General features: G+C 52.3%; 1 protein-coding gene across 4 annotated transcripts; it reads left to right on the forward strand.

Annotated features, from left to right (window-relative positions):
• The first annotated feature begins 827 nt into the window (after positions 1–827).
• Positions 828–8525, forward strand: Myorg (myogenesis regulating glycosidase). Of its 4 annotated transcripts, none has more exons than XM_085677238.2 (3): positions 828–1004; positions 3820–4082; positions 4214–8525. In XM_085677238.2, the coding sequence occupies exon 3, from the start codon at positions 4275–4277 to the stop codon at positions 6423–6425; it is 2151 nt and encodes a 716-aa protein (XP_085533364.2). In that variant the 5' UTR covers positions 828–1004; positions 3820–4082; positions 4214–4274; the 3' UTR covers positions 6426–8525. The 4 variants fall into 4 exon arrangements, with proteins under 4 accessions (XP_085533364.2, XP_048276117.2, XP_048276115.2 ...); XM_048420160.3 differs by having other exon boundaries at positions 4038–4082; XM_048420158.3 differs by having other exon boundaries at positions 3909–8525.
• The last annotated feature ends 6271 nt before the right edge of the window (positions 8526–14796 follow it).

Here is a 14796-nt window from a genome sequence, read left to right on the forward strand (position 1 = left end):
TTGGGCCAATTGACGGTGGCAAGTGCCTTTACCTGCTTCCCATCCCTCCGGCCCTGCACTAGTTCGTCAAAGTATCCAGCTGCCCAAATCTAGAGGGAATGGATTCCCAAAGACCTCTTAGTCACTGTTCTGTTGCTGGGAAGAGACACCATGACCACAGCAACTCTTATTAAAGAAAGCATTTAATTGGAGGCTGGCTTACAGTTTCAGAGGTTAGTCCATTATCATCATTGTGGGGAACGTGGCAACAGGCAGACATGGTGCTGGAGAAGTAGCTGAGAGTTCTGATGAGACTTTCTGATCTACAGTCAGAAAGACTCTGGGCTTGGAATGGGCTTTTGAAACCTTAAATCACACCCCGAGTGGCACACTTCCTCCAATAAGGTCATACTTACTCCAACAAAAGCACGCCCCCTAAGCCTTATAATTCTTTCAAACAGTCCCATGCCCAGGTACCTAAGCATTCAAATACATGACCTATGGGAGTCATCCTTATTCAAAGCACCACAGCTACCTCTGCCCCTCACCTTGAGGTGCTCTCATACACATAGCAAGCCTAGTCTGGAGTTGCAAGAACCCCAACATTCAGCAACTCCTTCTTCCTTTAGAACTACATCTCCCATAAGGCCTGGGGATAAATCAGGCTAGCCGTGGCCCGCTCATAGCTGGGCGGTGCCTGAGGCGGGAGGTGGAACCCGAGGCACCAATCTAAAGGCGGGCCCAAAGGGCAGAGCTAGGGCGGTGAGAAGAAAGTTCCGGCGAGGCACTCGGAGCTTCAAGAGACTGTGGGGGAGGGGCCGGACGGTTGGGGTGGAGCTGGAGTCCCAGGCCTGAAGCCACATTGGACGACTGGGCGTGGCCGAGGGGCCCGAGGGCGGGACGCAGGAGGGGCTCAAGGTTGCCCAGCCAGCAGCAACCCGCAGGGTCCGTGACTGCTCAACTTCTGTGGAGAGAGAATCTGCCAGTGGATCGCTTTCCCCTTCTTTCGTGTGGTGGTCAGTACGGTGAGTGAGCCCAGTGGGAGGCCTTTGAGGCCGAGGGGTGCTGAGCTGCCTAAAGAGCACAGTTCCTGAACTTTCTCTTCTATGGTACAGCGACCCCGGACACCTGAGCCCCTCCTTAGGCCAGGGGTTCCCAGCGGGCGACCGGTCCTTTGACCTTCCTCTGCCCCTTTGGGCCGTGTTGGGTGTGGCGCCAAGGGTGGGTGTGAAGTATTCCAGGCTGTGTTAGCAGTCACTTGATCCTTGTGGATCCTGTCCCTGAGCAGGGGAGGGAGATGGGCAGGATCGAATTACCTTTGACATTTCCACTCCTCTCCCAATAATGTCCGACAAAGGACTCGGCCTTAAGTGGCTCAGTTGGGCTGAGCTGGGTCCTCGCCCTTAAACTGTAAGCTAAGGGCTTGCAGTCAAGTCTGAGGTTGAGTGTGAAGCAAGCGGGAAGAGGCTTCTTAGGCTGAGCCTATAGAGAGGCCCATCCCACCTGCTAGCTTTAGCCTGTGTTTGGCCAGATGGCAGATGCGACAGATTACAGGGGTCTTGAACGCCACTAAGACTGGAACCACAGAGTTCCTCCCCGACAGCTGCAATACCAGATGCCATTAAATTGCCCCTTTCGCACCCCTAAAATCTTCCTGATCTGCCTGCGGCAAGCAGAAGCTACAGCAGCCCTTGAGAAGACAGGCCTCACTGGTCCACGCCCATCTGTCATTATGGAAGGTGGTGGCAGGATTTCGGATTCCAGGAAACTCATTATCTGGGTGATTGCTGACAAGCCCTGTTTTCTCCGTCTGTAAAAGGGACACAACAGCTCACCGTGTTGATGGTTCCTCTAAAAGAACACAGTGAGGCCCTGTCAAAGCGGGTGCTTAAATCTGTGGGCTCCTGTCCTTTATCAAAGAACCTAATAATTCTAAGCATTGTTTCTCAGAACCCAAGTGTTGAAAGGGCCTTTGAGGCCATCAAAGTGAGCTTTTCAGGCCTCCAGGCGTCATAAGAGAAGGCCAACTTAATATGGAAGTTTTGAAGTGGAGGGAGACTTTCCTGTTTAGAACCAGCCCCTCTCTTTTAATCCCTTAGTGCCCAAAATGTAGCCTTGGTTCCACTTAACTCTGTGAGAGGATCAGCAAAGGACAGTGCCACCTCCGGGAGGCTAGGGTGCTCTAACTTGTGTAGGCAGAAAGGAAATAAGAGGCTCTTCCAGGCTGGGGTTGGGCAGTGATTGGAGAGATGAAAATAGCAATCCCAGCAGAGGGAGGCTGAGGAGGCAATCCCAGCAGAGGGAGGCTGAGGCAGTTGCACCTCTGAGGCCAGCCTGGTCTCCAAAGAGAGTTCCAGGACAGCCAGCGCTGTTACACAGAGAAACCCTGTCTCGAAAGAAACAAGAAAGAAATAGAGGAAAATGATAAAAGAGAAGAGGGATGCTGAGTATTGTCTTCCAGGGTCAACAATTCTGCTCTGCACCTGGCTTTTTTTTTTTTTAAGACTCATTTGTTTTTATTGTATGTGTATGGGTATTTGCCTGGCTGTATGTGCACCATGTCTGCCGAAGCCAGAAAAGGGCATTGGATCCCCTGGGACTGGAGTTACAGACAGTCGTGAGCAGCTGTGTGGGTGTTGGGATTCGAACCCTGGGTCCTCTGGAAGTTAAGTACTCCCCTGCCCCTGGCACTGACAGATTCTGCATGGGAGAGCTGGACAAGTAGAAAAGGCTGGATAGTTTCTCACCTTGAAAGTCACTGGAGACAGACAGACAGACAGACACTAGCATCTGGGAAGCGGCTAATTACCATCTGCCAGTCTCTCCCCTTCCCCCCCCATTGGGGAGTTCGGCAACCCACTGGCTGGTAGCATGTCTGTCTGCCTGTGTTTGCATGTGGCAGGTGCTGTTTCTTTGTTGGACTCTGCCCTTGAGGGTTGAGACAGGAAGAGTTAGTGGCCTTAGCAGAAGGGTGAGACAAACCGTCCCCCAAGCCTAAGTTTTCCTGCAGACATATCATGTGAACATTTATTTTTTAAAATATTTTTATGGTTTATTTAAGTTTATTTTATGTACATTGGTGTGAAGGTGTCAGATCCCCTGGAACTGAATCTTCAGATAGTTGTGAACTGCCATGTGGGTGCTGGGAATTGAACCCGGGTCGTCTGGAAGAGTAGTCAGTGCTCTTAACCACTGAGCCATCTCTCCAGCCCCTCGTGTGAACATTTATATGTGTGATGGTGGGTACTTGTTCCCTGAAGAGCTGATAGGCTAAGGAGAGGTTATCAGGCTAGATGGCTGAAATCTCCCAAAGCAGGTGACTTGAGGGTTTAGGCTAGGGAATGAGCTTGGTAGGCTTGGGGTAGGCCTGGCTGGACATGGAGTCCGAGAGGAACTGAGCTCAAATGCGGTGATGTGTGCTTGTAATTCCAGCTGTCCAGAAGTTAGGGCAGGAGGATCCCACAGTCAGGGCCACTCATCTGGGCTGCATAGAAATGTAACTGGAACCACATCAGGTCTTGAGCTTTGACTACAAAGCTTGCAGCTTCCCTCCTGGGAGCAGAGAAGAAAGACGAGCAGAGAAATGGGCTGGATGGTTAATGGCTTAGAGCCAGGCAGAGTTTGTGGGCAAAGAGGGGCCGATCAGAGAAGCAAGATCCTTCGCCAAGCTGCTGCTCCAGTCCTAATACTGGACCCCAGTCCCACCCTCCTCCAAACCAGTCTCTGTGACTGAATGTGGCTTTGAGTGCTCTCTTTAATTCCCAGATAGCCATCTAGCTGGACTCGAGATCAAATTCCATGACAGAGCTGTCCCTTTTCCTCTTATCATTGCTTCCCTAGAGACAAAGCCAGCATACTGACTGCCCTGTTAAAGGTCTCGAGGGATTGGCTGGACCATCTGCCCTCTCTTACCATGGCCCACTTCTTAGCCAGGGCTTCTTCAGTGCTCCTTCTTCGGGGGCTGCCTGCTTCCGCTGTGATCCTGGACAGTGCCTCGCTTCTCCGGGGAAAAGGCAGAAGAAGCATGCTCTAATTCACACGGTTCTCCCCATTCACAGACTTCTCACCGATTTGGCAAGCAGTGGGGCCTGAGAGGAAGGAGGGTAAGACACCGACTGTCCTGGACAAGACCCTGCCTTTGCCATTTGTCAAGCTCTTAGGCCCCTCTACTAGGCTGCAGAAATGGAAATACACTGGAAGAGAAAGCTCAGTGTCCTCTCTCTCCCCTTTGCAGACTCCAGCAGGCCAGATTCAGATGGGCTTGGCGCGGTGGTTCCTTCCTTAGCTGGGGACTAATGTCCCAGAACCTTGGGGAGAAGAACCAGGCCTACCCGCGACACCGACCTAGTAGCAACGCAGGCCCTAAAAGCCTCAAAGTCACCCCAGCAGCAGCCATGTATACTTTCCTGCCTGACAATTTTTCACCTGCCAAACCCAAGCCCACCAAAGAACTGAGGCCTCTGCTGGGCTCGGTGTTGTTGGGACTGCTGCTGGTGCTGGCGGCGGTTGTGGCCTGGTGTTACTACAGCGCCTCGCTACGCAAAGCCGAACGCCTGCGCGCAGAGCTGCTGGACCTGAATCCTGGCGGCTTCTCTATCCGTAACCAGAAGGGTGAGCAAGTCTTCCGCTTGGCCTTCCGTTCGGGTGAGCTGGACCTGGACTCCTGTAACCGGGAGGGTGCCCGGCTTGGCTGCTCCCGAACGGCCGATGGGCGTCCGTTGCACTTCTTCATCCAGACTGTAAGACCCAAGGACACGGTCATGTGCTATCGCGTGCGCTGGGAGGAAGCTACACCGTTGCGTGCTGTGGAGCACGCCATGTTTCTGGGGGATGCTGCTGCGCACTGGTATGGCGGCGCAGAGATGAGGACGCAACACTGGCCTATCCGCCTGGATGGCCAGCAGGAGCCGCAGCCATTTGTCACGAGCGACGTCTACTCTTCTGACGCCGCCTTCGGGGGCATCCTCGAGCGCTACTGGTTATCTTCACGCGCGGCCGCTATCAAAGTTAATGACTCCGTGCCCTTCCACCTGGGTTGGAACAGCACAGAGCGTTCGATGAGGCTGCAGGCACGCTACCACGACACGTCTTACAAGCCACCAGCTGGCCGTACTGCAGCGCCAGAGCTCAGCTATCGCGTGTGCGTGGGCTCAGATGTCACCTCCATCCATAAGTACATGGTTCGGCGTTACTTCAACAAGCCATCCAGGGTACCAGCATCAGAGGCCTTCCGAGACCCCATTTGGTCCACGTGGGCGCTGTATGGGCGCGCCGTGGACCAGAACAAGGTGCTGCAATTCGCCCAGCAGATCCGCCAGCACCGCTTCAACAGCAGCCACCTGGAAATCGACGACATGTACACACCCGCCTATGGCGACTTCGATTTCGACGAGGGCAAGTTCCCCAATGCCACTGACATGTTCCACCGCCTGCGAGAGGCTGGCTTCCGCGTCACACTTTGGGTGCATCCGTTTGTCAACTACAATTCGTCGCGCTTCGGCGAGGGCGTGGAGCGTGAGCTGTTCGTGCGCGAGCCCACGGGCCGGCTGCCAGCGCTGGTGCGCTGGTGGAACGGCATTGGTGCAGTGCTGGACTTCACACGCCCAGAGGCCCGAGACTGGTTCCAGGGACATCTACGGCGCCTGCGCTCACGCTACAACGTGGAATCCTTTAAGTTCGACGCGGGTGAGGTCAGCTACCTGCCCCGGGACTTCAGCACCTACAGGCCTCTGCCCGACCCCAGTGTGTGGAGCCGGCGATACACCGAGATGGCGCTGCCCTTCTTCTCGCTAGCCGAGGTCCGCGTCGGGTACCAGTCACAAAACATCTCCTGTTTCTTCCGCCTGGTGGACCGCGACTCGGTATGGGGCTACGACCTGGGGCTGCGCTCTCTTATCCCTGCCGTGCTCACTGTCAGTATGCTGGGCTATCCGTTCATCCTGCCCGATATGGTGGGTGGCAACGCGGTGCCAGGGCGCACAGACAGCGGCCAAGATGGGCCGGAGCCGGAGCGCGAGCTCTACGTGCGCTGGCTGGAAGTGGCGGCCTTCATGCCTGCCATGCAGTTTTCAATCCCGCCCTGGCAGTACGACGCAGAAGTGGTAGCCATCGCACACAAGTTCGCCGCTCTGCGCGCCTCGCTCGTGGCACCTCTGCTGCTCGAGCTCGCTGGTGAGGTCACCGACACTGGCGACCCCATCGTGCGCCCCCTGTGGTGGATCGCCCCGGGGGATGAAACCGCTCACCGCGTCGACTCGCAGTTCCTTATCGGGGATACGCTGCTGGTGGCGCCGGTGCTGGAGCCTGGTAAGCAGGAGCGTGACGTCTATCTACCGGCCGGCAAGTGGCGCAGCTACAAGGGTGAGCTTTTTGACAAGACGCCGGTGCTGCTCACGGATTACCCGGTCGACCTGGACGAGGTCGCCTATTTCACCTGGGCGTCCTGACCCACTTCGAGATCTAGTAGGAATCTCACAGCCCTAATCCCAGCCTTCATGCAGAGTTTTAATCCTTTACCATACCTAAATGGTGCACCCTCAGGAAGTTCCCACCTCTGTTCCTCCTAGGAAATGGACACTGACTTAAAAGTGCTCCAGCCAACAACTGGAAGTACTGAAACAACCCCCTGCCCCAGTGCACAATCCTAACATCCCCACCCCACCCCAGATATTGACTCCAGTCTTCAGAAACCTCTTCCCTGGGTTAGAGGCCAAAGAACTCAGGACAAAGGTCTGTTCTTCTGTTACACAGGGTCTGGTTTTAAAAGCACACAGAGAAACCTCCTCTCCCCCTGGCCTTTGTAGCCATCTTTGACCTCTGAAATGAGGAACCAATTCTCTTCAAAAGTTCCCAAATAGTTTCCCACCATATTTAGAAAGTATACCTTTAGCTGGGCGGTGGTGGCGCCTGCCTTTAATCCTGGCACTTGGGAAGCAGAGGTAGGCGGATCTCTGAGTTAAAGGCCATCCTGTTCTACAGAATGAGTTCCAGGACAAGCCAGGGCTACACAGAGAAACCCTGTCTTGAAACAAACAAACAAACAAAGTGTATCTTCTTGATGACAGCAGCTAGGCCCTGAGTTGCTAACATACACCTGGACAGTGATTGACCTGGTCCTACTCCATCTGGGGAAGAAAAGATACAGATGTTTGGTTTGGCCAGCTAACAAGGAAGCAAAAGGTCTCTTCCCAGGCAATAGGAGAGCTGGGCTCAGCCTGAACTAATTGTCTCTGTGAACAGACTCATAACACTGCACTAACCTATTTGTGTATATTCAGAACTCAACCTTGGACCCAGCCCTGGGCCGGAAGTGCCTAATGGGCAGATTTGCGGGGCCATGCGGGCGAACTCAATGCCTTAATTCAAGAACCTGTGTCTATGTATCTGTGTACACATACTTATATCTGTGTGAGAGAGAGTCTGTGTGTGTGTGTGTGTGTGTGTGTGTGCGTGCGTGCGTGCGTGCGTGCGTGAGAGAGAGGGGGGGGGAGAGCCACCACGGGTCTCTAATCCACAGAATGAGCGGAATGTCCCTGAGGCTGGACAAGCCTAGAGAGAGGAGGATCCAGGGGCAAACTCAAGACTTTGATTGTTGAGCTAGCCCTTCCCAGATGGTTTCCCTAGGAGGACGCCAACCAAGTTTAAGGGTTCAAAACACTAGAGCAGGCCTGAGGAGGTGACTCAGTAGGTGAAGGCACTTTCTGTGAGCCTGACAATCTGAGTTCAATCCCTAGGTCATGTTGTGAAAGGAGAGAACGGTAGGAAATATACAGTCCTTTAAAATTACTTAACTGTTAGCCGGGCGGTGGTAGCGCACGCCTTTAATCCCAGCACTCAGGAGGCAGAGGCAGCCTGGCCTACAGAGCAAGTTCCAGGACAGTCAGGGCTACGACAGAGAAACCCTGTTTCAAAGAAGAAGAAGAAAAAGATTACGTAGCTGTCTCACTGCACACATGCTCAAGTGTGACCTAAAAGGGAACCATGTTCTTACTCCGGTAGATGTGTTTGGCACATGAATTGGGCATTACATACTGACTCCTGCCAACACATGTATCAGGAAGGTCTTTCATCTCAGAAATTCTCCTGTCCTAAGATCAACTCCAACCAGGGAGCGTTTTCCTGATGCTGGCTACGTCTGGAGGAGTGACTTGCCAGAGAAGGTGGGCCACGAGGACCACCTCTCAGCTTCCCTCAGTGGCTCTGACAATAGCGCCTGTGCCTGTGTGGAAAGCCCTGCGCTTCAGGGTTCCCACAGACGTCCTTCTCCAGTGCCAATGCTTTTGTTTCTTTTCATTGGCGGTGTTGAAGACAGAGCCCAGAGCCCCAAGCATACTAAGCAAGCTCTCTTCCGTGAGCTGCTTCCCCAGCTGGTCTTTACTGGCCAGTCAGCTGGGTGGCCTTGAATAAGCTGTTTAACCCCACTGAGCCTCTGTAAAAGTGACAATGACGATAATGCCTACCTCCGAGGCCACTTTAATAATAAGCACAGATATACGGCAAGTGCCTGGCACAAAGCGGGTGCTCAATAAAAGATGGCTCTTGTGGTGCTTGTTGTTTTCTTGTTTACAAACAAGAGTTCTTTGGGTTTTTATTTATTATTTATTTATTTTGGTTTTTCGAGACAGGGTTTCTCTGTGTAGCTTTAGAGCCTGTCGTGGAACTCACTCTGTAAACCAGGCTAGCCTCGAACTCACAGAGATCCACCTGCTTCTGCTTCCCAAGGGCTGGGATTAAAGGCATGCGCCACCACCGCCCAGCTGGGATTTTTAAAGACTTATTTTATGCATATGAGTGTTTTGTCTGCATGTGCCATGCGCACGCCTGCTGCTTGCAGAGGTGAGAAAAGAGCAACAGATCCTCTGGAACTAGCACTATGGATGGTTGTGAACCATCATGTGGGTGCCGGGAATCGAACTCAGGTTCTCTGTAAGAGCAACAAATGCTCTTAACTGCTGAACCACCTCTCCAGCCCCTTCTGGCCTTGTCCTGTCCCCCCACCCCTGCCAGCACCTCTTGTGCAGTCCAAATTAGTCTCTCTCCCTGTACATTGGTTCTGAAAACCTAACGTTGCTCCACAAGGCCTTGTACTTGCTGGTCTCCCTGCACCTAGGTTGTTGTTTGCGTGTCAGTGGGGGGTGACATACAGTAATCTGGAACCCCCTTCTCTAGAGGTAATGGGGAGAACCTGAATGGCCACAGAAGGGGGCTTTGGAATAGGTTATGAATGGGTTAAGCCTTAGCCAAGTGGGTTTTCTAAGAGAATTTTGGCCATCGTTCCCCACTTCTGAGTAAAGTGTCTCTGATCCCTGCTCTGAATCCAGAGCAAGCGTTCTGCCGGTTCTCCTCCACAAGCACCCAGGACCCTTCTTCCCCAAATCCAGGGTGAGACTGGCCTCTCCATCCTCTGGCCCCTGTTGAACAAAGGCTTAAAGGATGGTTTGCTAAAAGCATTGACTCTTCCCTTGGCCCTCCAGGTGCGCAATGGGTTAATTAAAAAGGCAGAAGGAAAAGTTTGGTCGATGCCCCCATTGTGCACTTGTGTCCTTTGCACCCAGTCATTCTCTCACAAGTCTGGTGGATTCCAGGAACACAGCCCCCATAAACATCTGTGACCAGGAACAAACCACCCCTACCCCAGGCAACTGAACAAGGCCTGTCACACCAACCCTGAGATAATGATCAACCAGACCAAGCCGGACCTGGCTTGATTAACTGCACGCCTCTTGCTCTGGATTCTGTCCCTTTCCTACGTAATCCAGGAGCACCTCTAATGCCAGGGCTGAAGACCTTGCCCGCCTTGTCTTCCTAGTATAGTTATGCTGATGGAAATTTCTTTCCTGCTTTTCACTGTTTCTCTGTTTTGGAGTCAGATTTATCAGGATCCCTAGAGTCTGACCTCTAGGATTTCAGCGACATTCCCCACTTCAGGCCTTATCGCGACATTCTGCTGGTAGGCCTTCCAGTCAAACCCACACAAAGTCTACAACCATACCACCCCAACATGTCTGATCTCATCCAATCCACTCAGCAGTCAAGGAGAGCTATCCAAAGTTCAGTCATGTCCCTTGTGGGGCGGAGGGAGTCCAAGCTCTGGTTGGTGTTCAAGCCTTCTAAGATCTGCTCTTTCTCACACCTCTGTTTTGTCCAAAATCTCAGGGATCTGTAAGTATAGTTTGAGAAGCATTTGGAGAAACACTGCCTCCTATCCTGGGGACAACTGCACAACTATCCCTTGCCAGGAGAGGTCTGCTCAGACTTAGCCTTGAAGGAAAATGCAGTGGCCACTGGGTGGTTTCCTTTCCTTCCATTGTTTGGCTCCCAGGGCTTCTGCGCACAACCCCCACAGGGTGCACCCCAGCTCCAAGGCACAGGCTGTTTTTTTAATCTTCGAGCTAATCATTTACTTCAGCAAGCCCAAGGATCTTTCCAGCAGCTTGATAAGAGGGGAGCTATTCAGCTTTGGGTGGCAAGCCCTGGGTAGCATTGGAGGAGGTGTGGGAAGGACTCGGAAGGCCACCCTGTCCCTGGGGTGCTCAGGCCAAAGGATGTGAAAAGTTGTGACGTCATGCTCTGTGTCTTTGGACTGCGTTTCCCTCCCGGGTGCCTTGCCCACTCTAGATTACACAACACCGAGTGGAATGAGGGTTATGGAAAGTTCTGACTGCCTACCTACATACAGCCCCAAGGGGGCAGCCGGAGGAAGTTGGCACCACCCTCCCGTCCTCAAGTTAGTAAAGAACTGGGTCAGACCAAAGGCTGAGATGACAGGAGTTCAACATGGATGACGTGAGGGCTGCACCATGGCTGCCACGGGATTTGTATTGTACTTCACCACTTAAGGTCATCAGTCCGGCAGACAAGCGCCTTCTATGAAGACAGAAGTCCTGTTCTCATGGTCAAGAGGGCTTTCTGACTTCCTAGAGCCTCCATGCCCTAGGACAGGACAACTTACACCTTCCTTGTCCGGTTAAGTCCAACGATTGCTTCTTCACCCTAGGTGGAGGAGGTGGGAGTGGGGAAACAAGGGGGTTCCAGAAAGAACACCTCTAGGTACTGGCAGGAAACAGGATTATTTTAACTGGTTATTGGGAAAGCTTCCAGGAGAAGTGGATTTGGGTTTTGAAAAGCCCCAGACTGAAGAAGACATTGAAGCTTTCCCACCTGCCTGTCCTTTGATGGGTAAAACCACATCTAAAATCAAGGTGGTGAGCCACCTTTCTCCAGTCAGCTAGCCGGTGTCTACCCCGCAGGCCCCGAGAAAAGGCGTGCCATCCGTGAACATCCTTCTTTGTGCCTGAGATATGAAGAGATAATGGTCACTTTCTAAACCTCACTGTCTTTATGGGCCAGGCCCTAGCTGGCTCGGTTTGTCCGGGTCTGAGGGTTTAGTCTGCTCTACTTTGGGTACCCACAAACTCTACTCTTAACTACTTCACTGACTTGTGCCCCAGCCCTGACTGTTAGGTATTTTCCTAACACAAGCTCTCTGCCTACACAAAAGATCCCAATGAAGCCAAATCACAACAAGCCAAATTAAAAAATATCCAGGTTTAATGGGAGTTCTGTGCTCTTAGGTGGCCCTGAGGGGGAACCGGGAGCTAACACAAGGCGGGGGGTGGTGGGGGGCACGTGGGAAATTTCTGGGGAAGCAGTTTAAACAGACTGGGGAGTGGTCAAGATTTTGGCAGGCTGTCTTGACACTCCCCGGGGAGGCGTCAAGGCTTGGTGGGCACAGAAACAGGCCTCCAAAGATGGAGGCCAGAGACCCGGACTTGGTACTTACATTTCAAACTGTTTGTATAAGAGGTAACAGGTGATACCAGGTGATAACAGCTGAGGTGATATTTTGACTAACATTTAGGCTCTCTTAGGAAAAAGGGGCATTGACTCAAGTCTGGCTACTTCCTGCGGGCATGGGACGCCGTGGGGAAGGGGAGAGCTGGGTGTTGGTGGGTCCATGCTCAGCGAGAGGTGTGGCTGGAAAGGCATCCTGTGAACTGTCATCCCGGAGATGACAGGCATCTGTTCCTTGGGGGAGGTGAGAAGGCAGGTGTCTAGGAAAAAATATTGTTATCACCCAAGATGAGTGTGCCAGGATGAGGAGCAGGTAGGCCCTTCATTGTGACATCCTGGAAAACCGGAGGGTGGAAGGTTCTGTCTGCTGGACAGACCAAGTGTCCTGAGTAGGTGCCCGCTTGAGCCTGGAGAGATGGTACCAGCATGGGTGTCCAAAGAGCTTGGCAGCTGAAGTGGGTGGTGAGGATTACTGTGTGAGGTCCTGTCTCTTAAGTTGGGAGCATAGACCCCAGCCCCTCGTATCTATCCCAGCCCCCAGGCCTAAGAGTTGTATTGGTCTGGACTCCAAATTCCAGCAGGCCAGGTCCTGACCCCTCCCTGGAAGGGGGGGGGTCAGGACCACTCCCACAGAGTATTTAAATGAATTCCCAAAAAAAAAAAACCGAACACGTGGTCTCTTTTCCTTCCTCCTGGTGGTTGCGTTTGAGGCCTCCTGGTTCCCCCCAGGGCCACCCGAGAGCACAGAATAAACCTGGATATTTTTTAATTTGGCTTGTTTTGATTTGGCTTGATTGGGATTATTTTGCGTCGGCAGAGAGCTCGCGTTAGAAAATATTCCTAACACTGTCCATCAAGGTTCGAGAGACCTAGGAGTTAGCTGTTTGAGGAGTACTCTGTCCCCTGGGGAGAGAGGAGCAGGTTCAGGGGCATTAGGGTCCACTGGTGTGGGGGCAGGTAGACAACTGTCAGCGTGTGAACAGAGAAGGGACCTTAAAAGGGAGAGGCAGGGTAAGTACCCCGCCAGTGGAGGAGTTTGTACTGGGAGGTGATGGTTAAGGAGAAATGGCCTGCCATAAAGCAGCTCAAAGGGGCTCAGGCCCATAGGGGATTATGGGGTGGCCCTGAGGTTAGTAAGGGCAATGGGGAGAAGGGAGGGCCAAGATAACCTGAGTTCAATAGAGAGCTTGGTTAGTTGTTGTTTGATGAGTCCATTGGCCCTCTCCACCTTTCCTGAGGATTGTGGATTGTAGAGGGTGTGGAATTTCCTGGAGATGTTGAGAGCTTCTGACACAAGCTTCATGACCCTGCACCACCACATCTGCCGTTTTCCTAGAGGCTGGAAACACTTCTATCCATCCTGTAAAAGTGTCCACAAGTGTTAAGAGATAATGGAGTTTTTTATGAGTAGCCATATGAGTGAAGTCAACCTGCCAGTTTTCACCTGGTTGGTATCCATGAAGCTGGTGTAAAGACTGACCTTTGTGGAGAGCCCCTTGTGGATTGGCCTGGGCACACATCTGACAAGAGAAGCGAACCTGTAAAATAGAATCTCAGAGATGGGTGGGGTCAAAAAGGAGCTCCAAGAATCGGAACAAAGCTTTGGAGAAGTGGCTAAGGATATCTCCACCCAGTAAAGGTGCTGGGCAAGCAGGTATCACTAAGAAAGAATGAGAGAAAAATTGTCCTGCAAGAATACAGGGCAGTGGCAAAGTTTTAAGTGGAGAGGAACGGGTACCGTCTACCCCCATAACTGAAACTGGTGAGGGGAACATAAGGTCCAAGTGAGATGTTAGAACAGAATAGGTAGCTCCCATGTCCAAAGTAAAAGTAATGGAATTACCCGCTACCTGCAGCTTTACCTTAGGCTTGGATAGGGTTACAGGATATACCACGTCTGGGCAGCATCAATCCTCAAGGCTGAGAAGTTTGAAGGCTGGCACAGTTTCACTTGCCGATGTTGGTGAGCCTGGACCTCTGTGGCATGGCATAGAGGACAAGCCTGCATGGGGGCATTGTGTTTTCCAGTGTCCACATTGCTGGCAGATAGGGCATAATCTCGAAGGAGGCGTAGTGCAATATTGTGCCACATGACCATTTAGGCCACACTCGAAATAGCTTGCTTGTGAGGTTGACTTAGGCTGGGCTCCACCAGGGTAGAGCCTTGTGGTTGGCTTCCCTCGTCCCCCTTCCTGTGACCTTAGGGCAGCTGCTAAGGCCTGGGCCTATAGGTTAACTGCTTGTCGTAGCCTTGTCTGTTGGGAAGACTCAGCTGATTCCTCTTGGGCTTTAAAAACTTTAAAGGCCATTTTCACCAATTCCCGTATAGGGGTTTGGGGACCATCCTCAACCTTTCTTAGCTTTTTCCTAATATCTGGTGCCGCCTGAGAAATAAAATGGGTAGCCAGGACCGTGACTCCTGCTGGGGAGGCTAGGTCCAGTCTGGTATATTGGGCCATGGTCTCTTGTAACTGATTTTAAAAAAACAGCTGGATTTTCATCTGCTAGCTGTGTAACCTCTCGGAATTTGTCAAAATTGACTACTTTTTCTGAGACCATTTCCATACCCTGAAGGAGACAACAAACCATGATGCCCCGCCTCTGTTGGTTGCTTTGGCCAGGTTGGCAGTCCCAATGTGGTTCTGTGGCCGGCACAGCCACTTCTCCCACAGGAACCGTATTGTCTACCAGATGAGTCTGGTCTGCATACTGCCTCGCTGCTACGTATTGCACTCCTCAAGAGTGAAAGTAGAAGCTTCGATGACGTAATAGTATGCCAGGTTAGATCGTAGGTCTGGGACAAATAACAAAACTCTTTGATATAAGCAGAAGGATTAGTAGGAAAGGAACCTAGCCACTTTTCTATCTGAAAGAGATCTGGAAGAGAAAAGGGAACATGAACTTTCATAATGCCATTGACTCCTGCCACCTCCCGGAGAGGGCAGAGAAGGGCGGCGCTATGGTGGGATCTGGTATGGGAGGAGACTGGTGAGGGTTGGGAAGGGGCTAGCCCAGTGCACAGAG

This window comes from Myodes glareolus, chromosome 16 (assembly GCF_982192425.1).
Source record: "Myodes glareolus chromosome 16, mMyoGla1.1, whole genome shotgun sequence".
Taxonomy (NCBI): Eukaryota; Metazoa; Chordata; class Mammalia; order Rodentia; family Cricetidae; genus Myodes; species Myodes glareolus.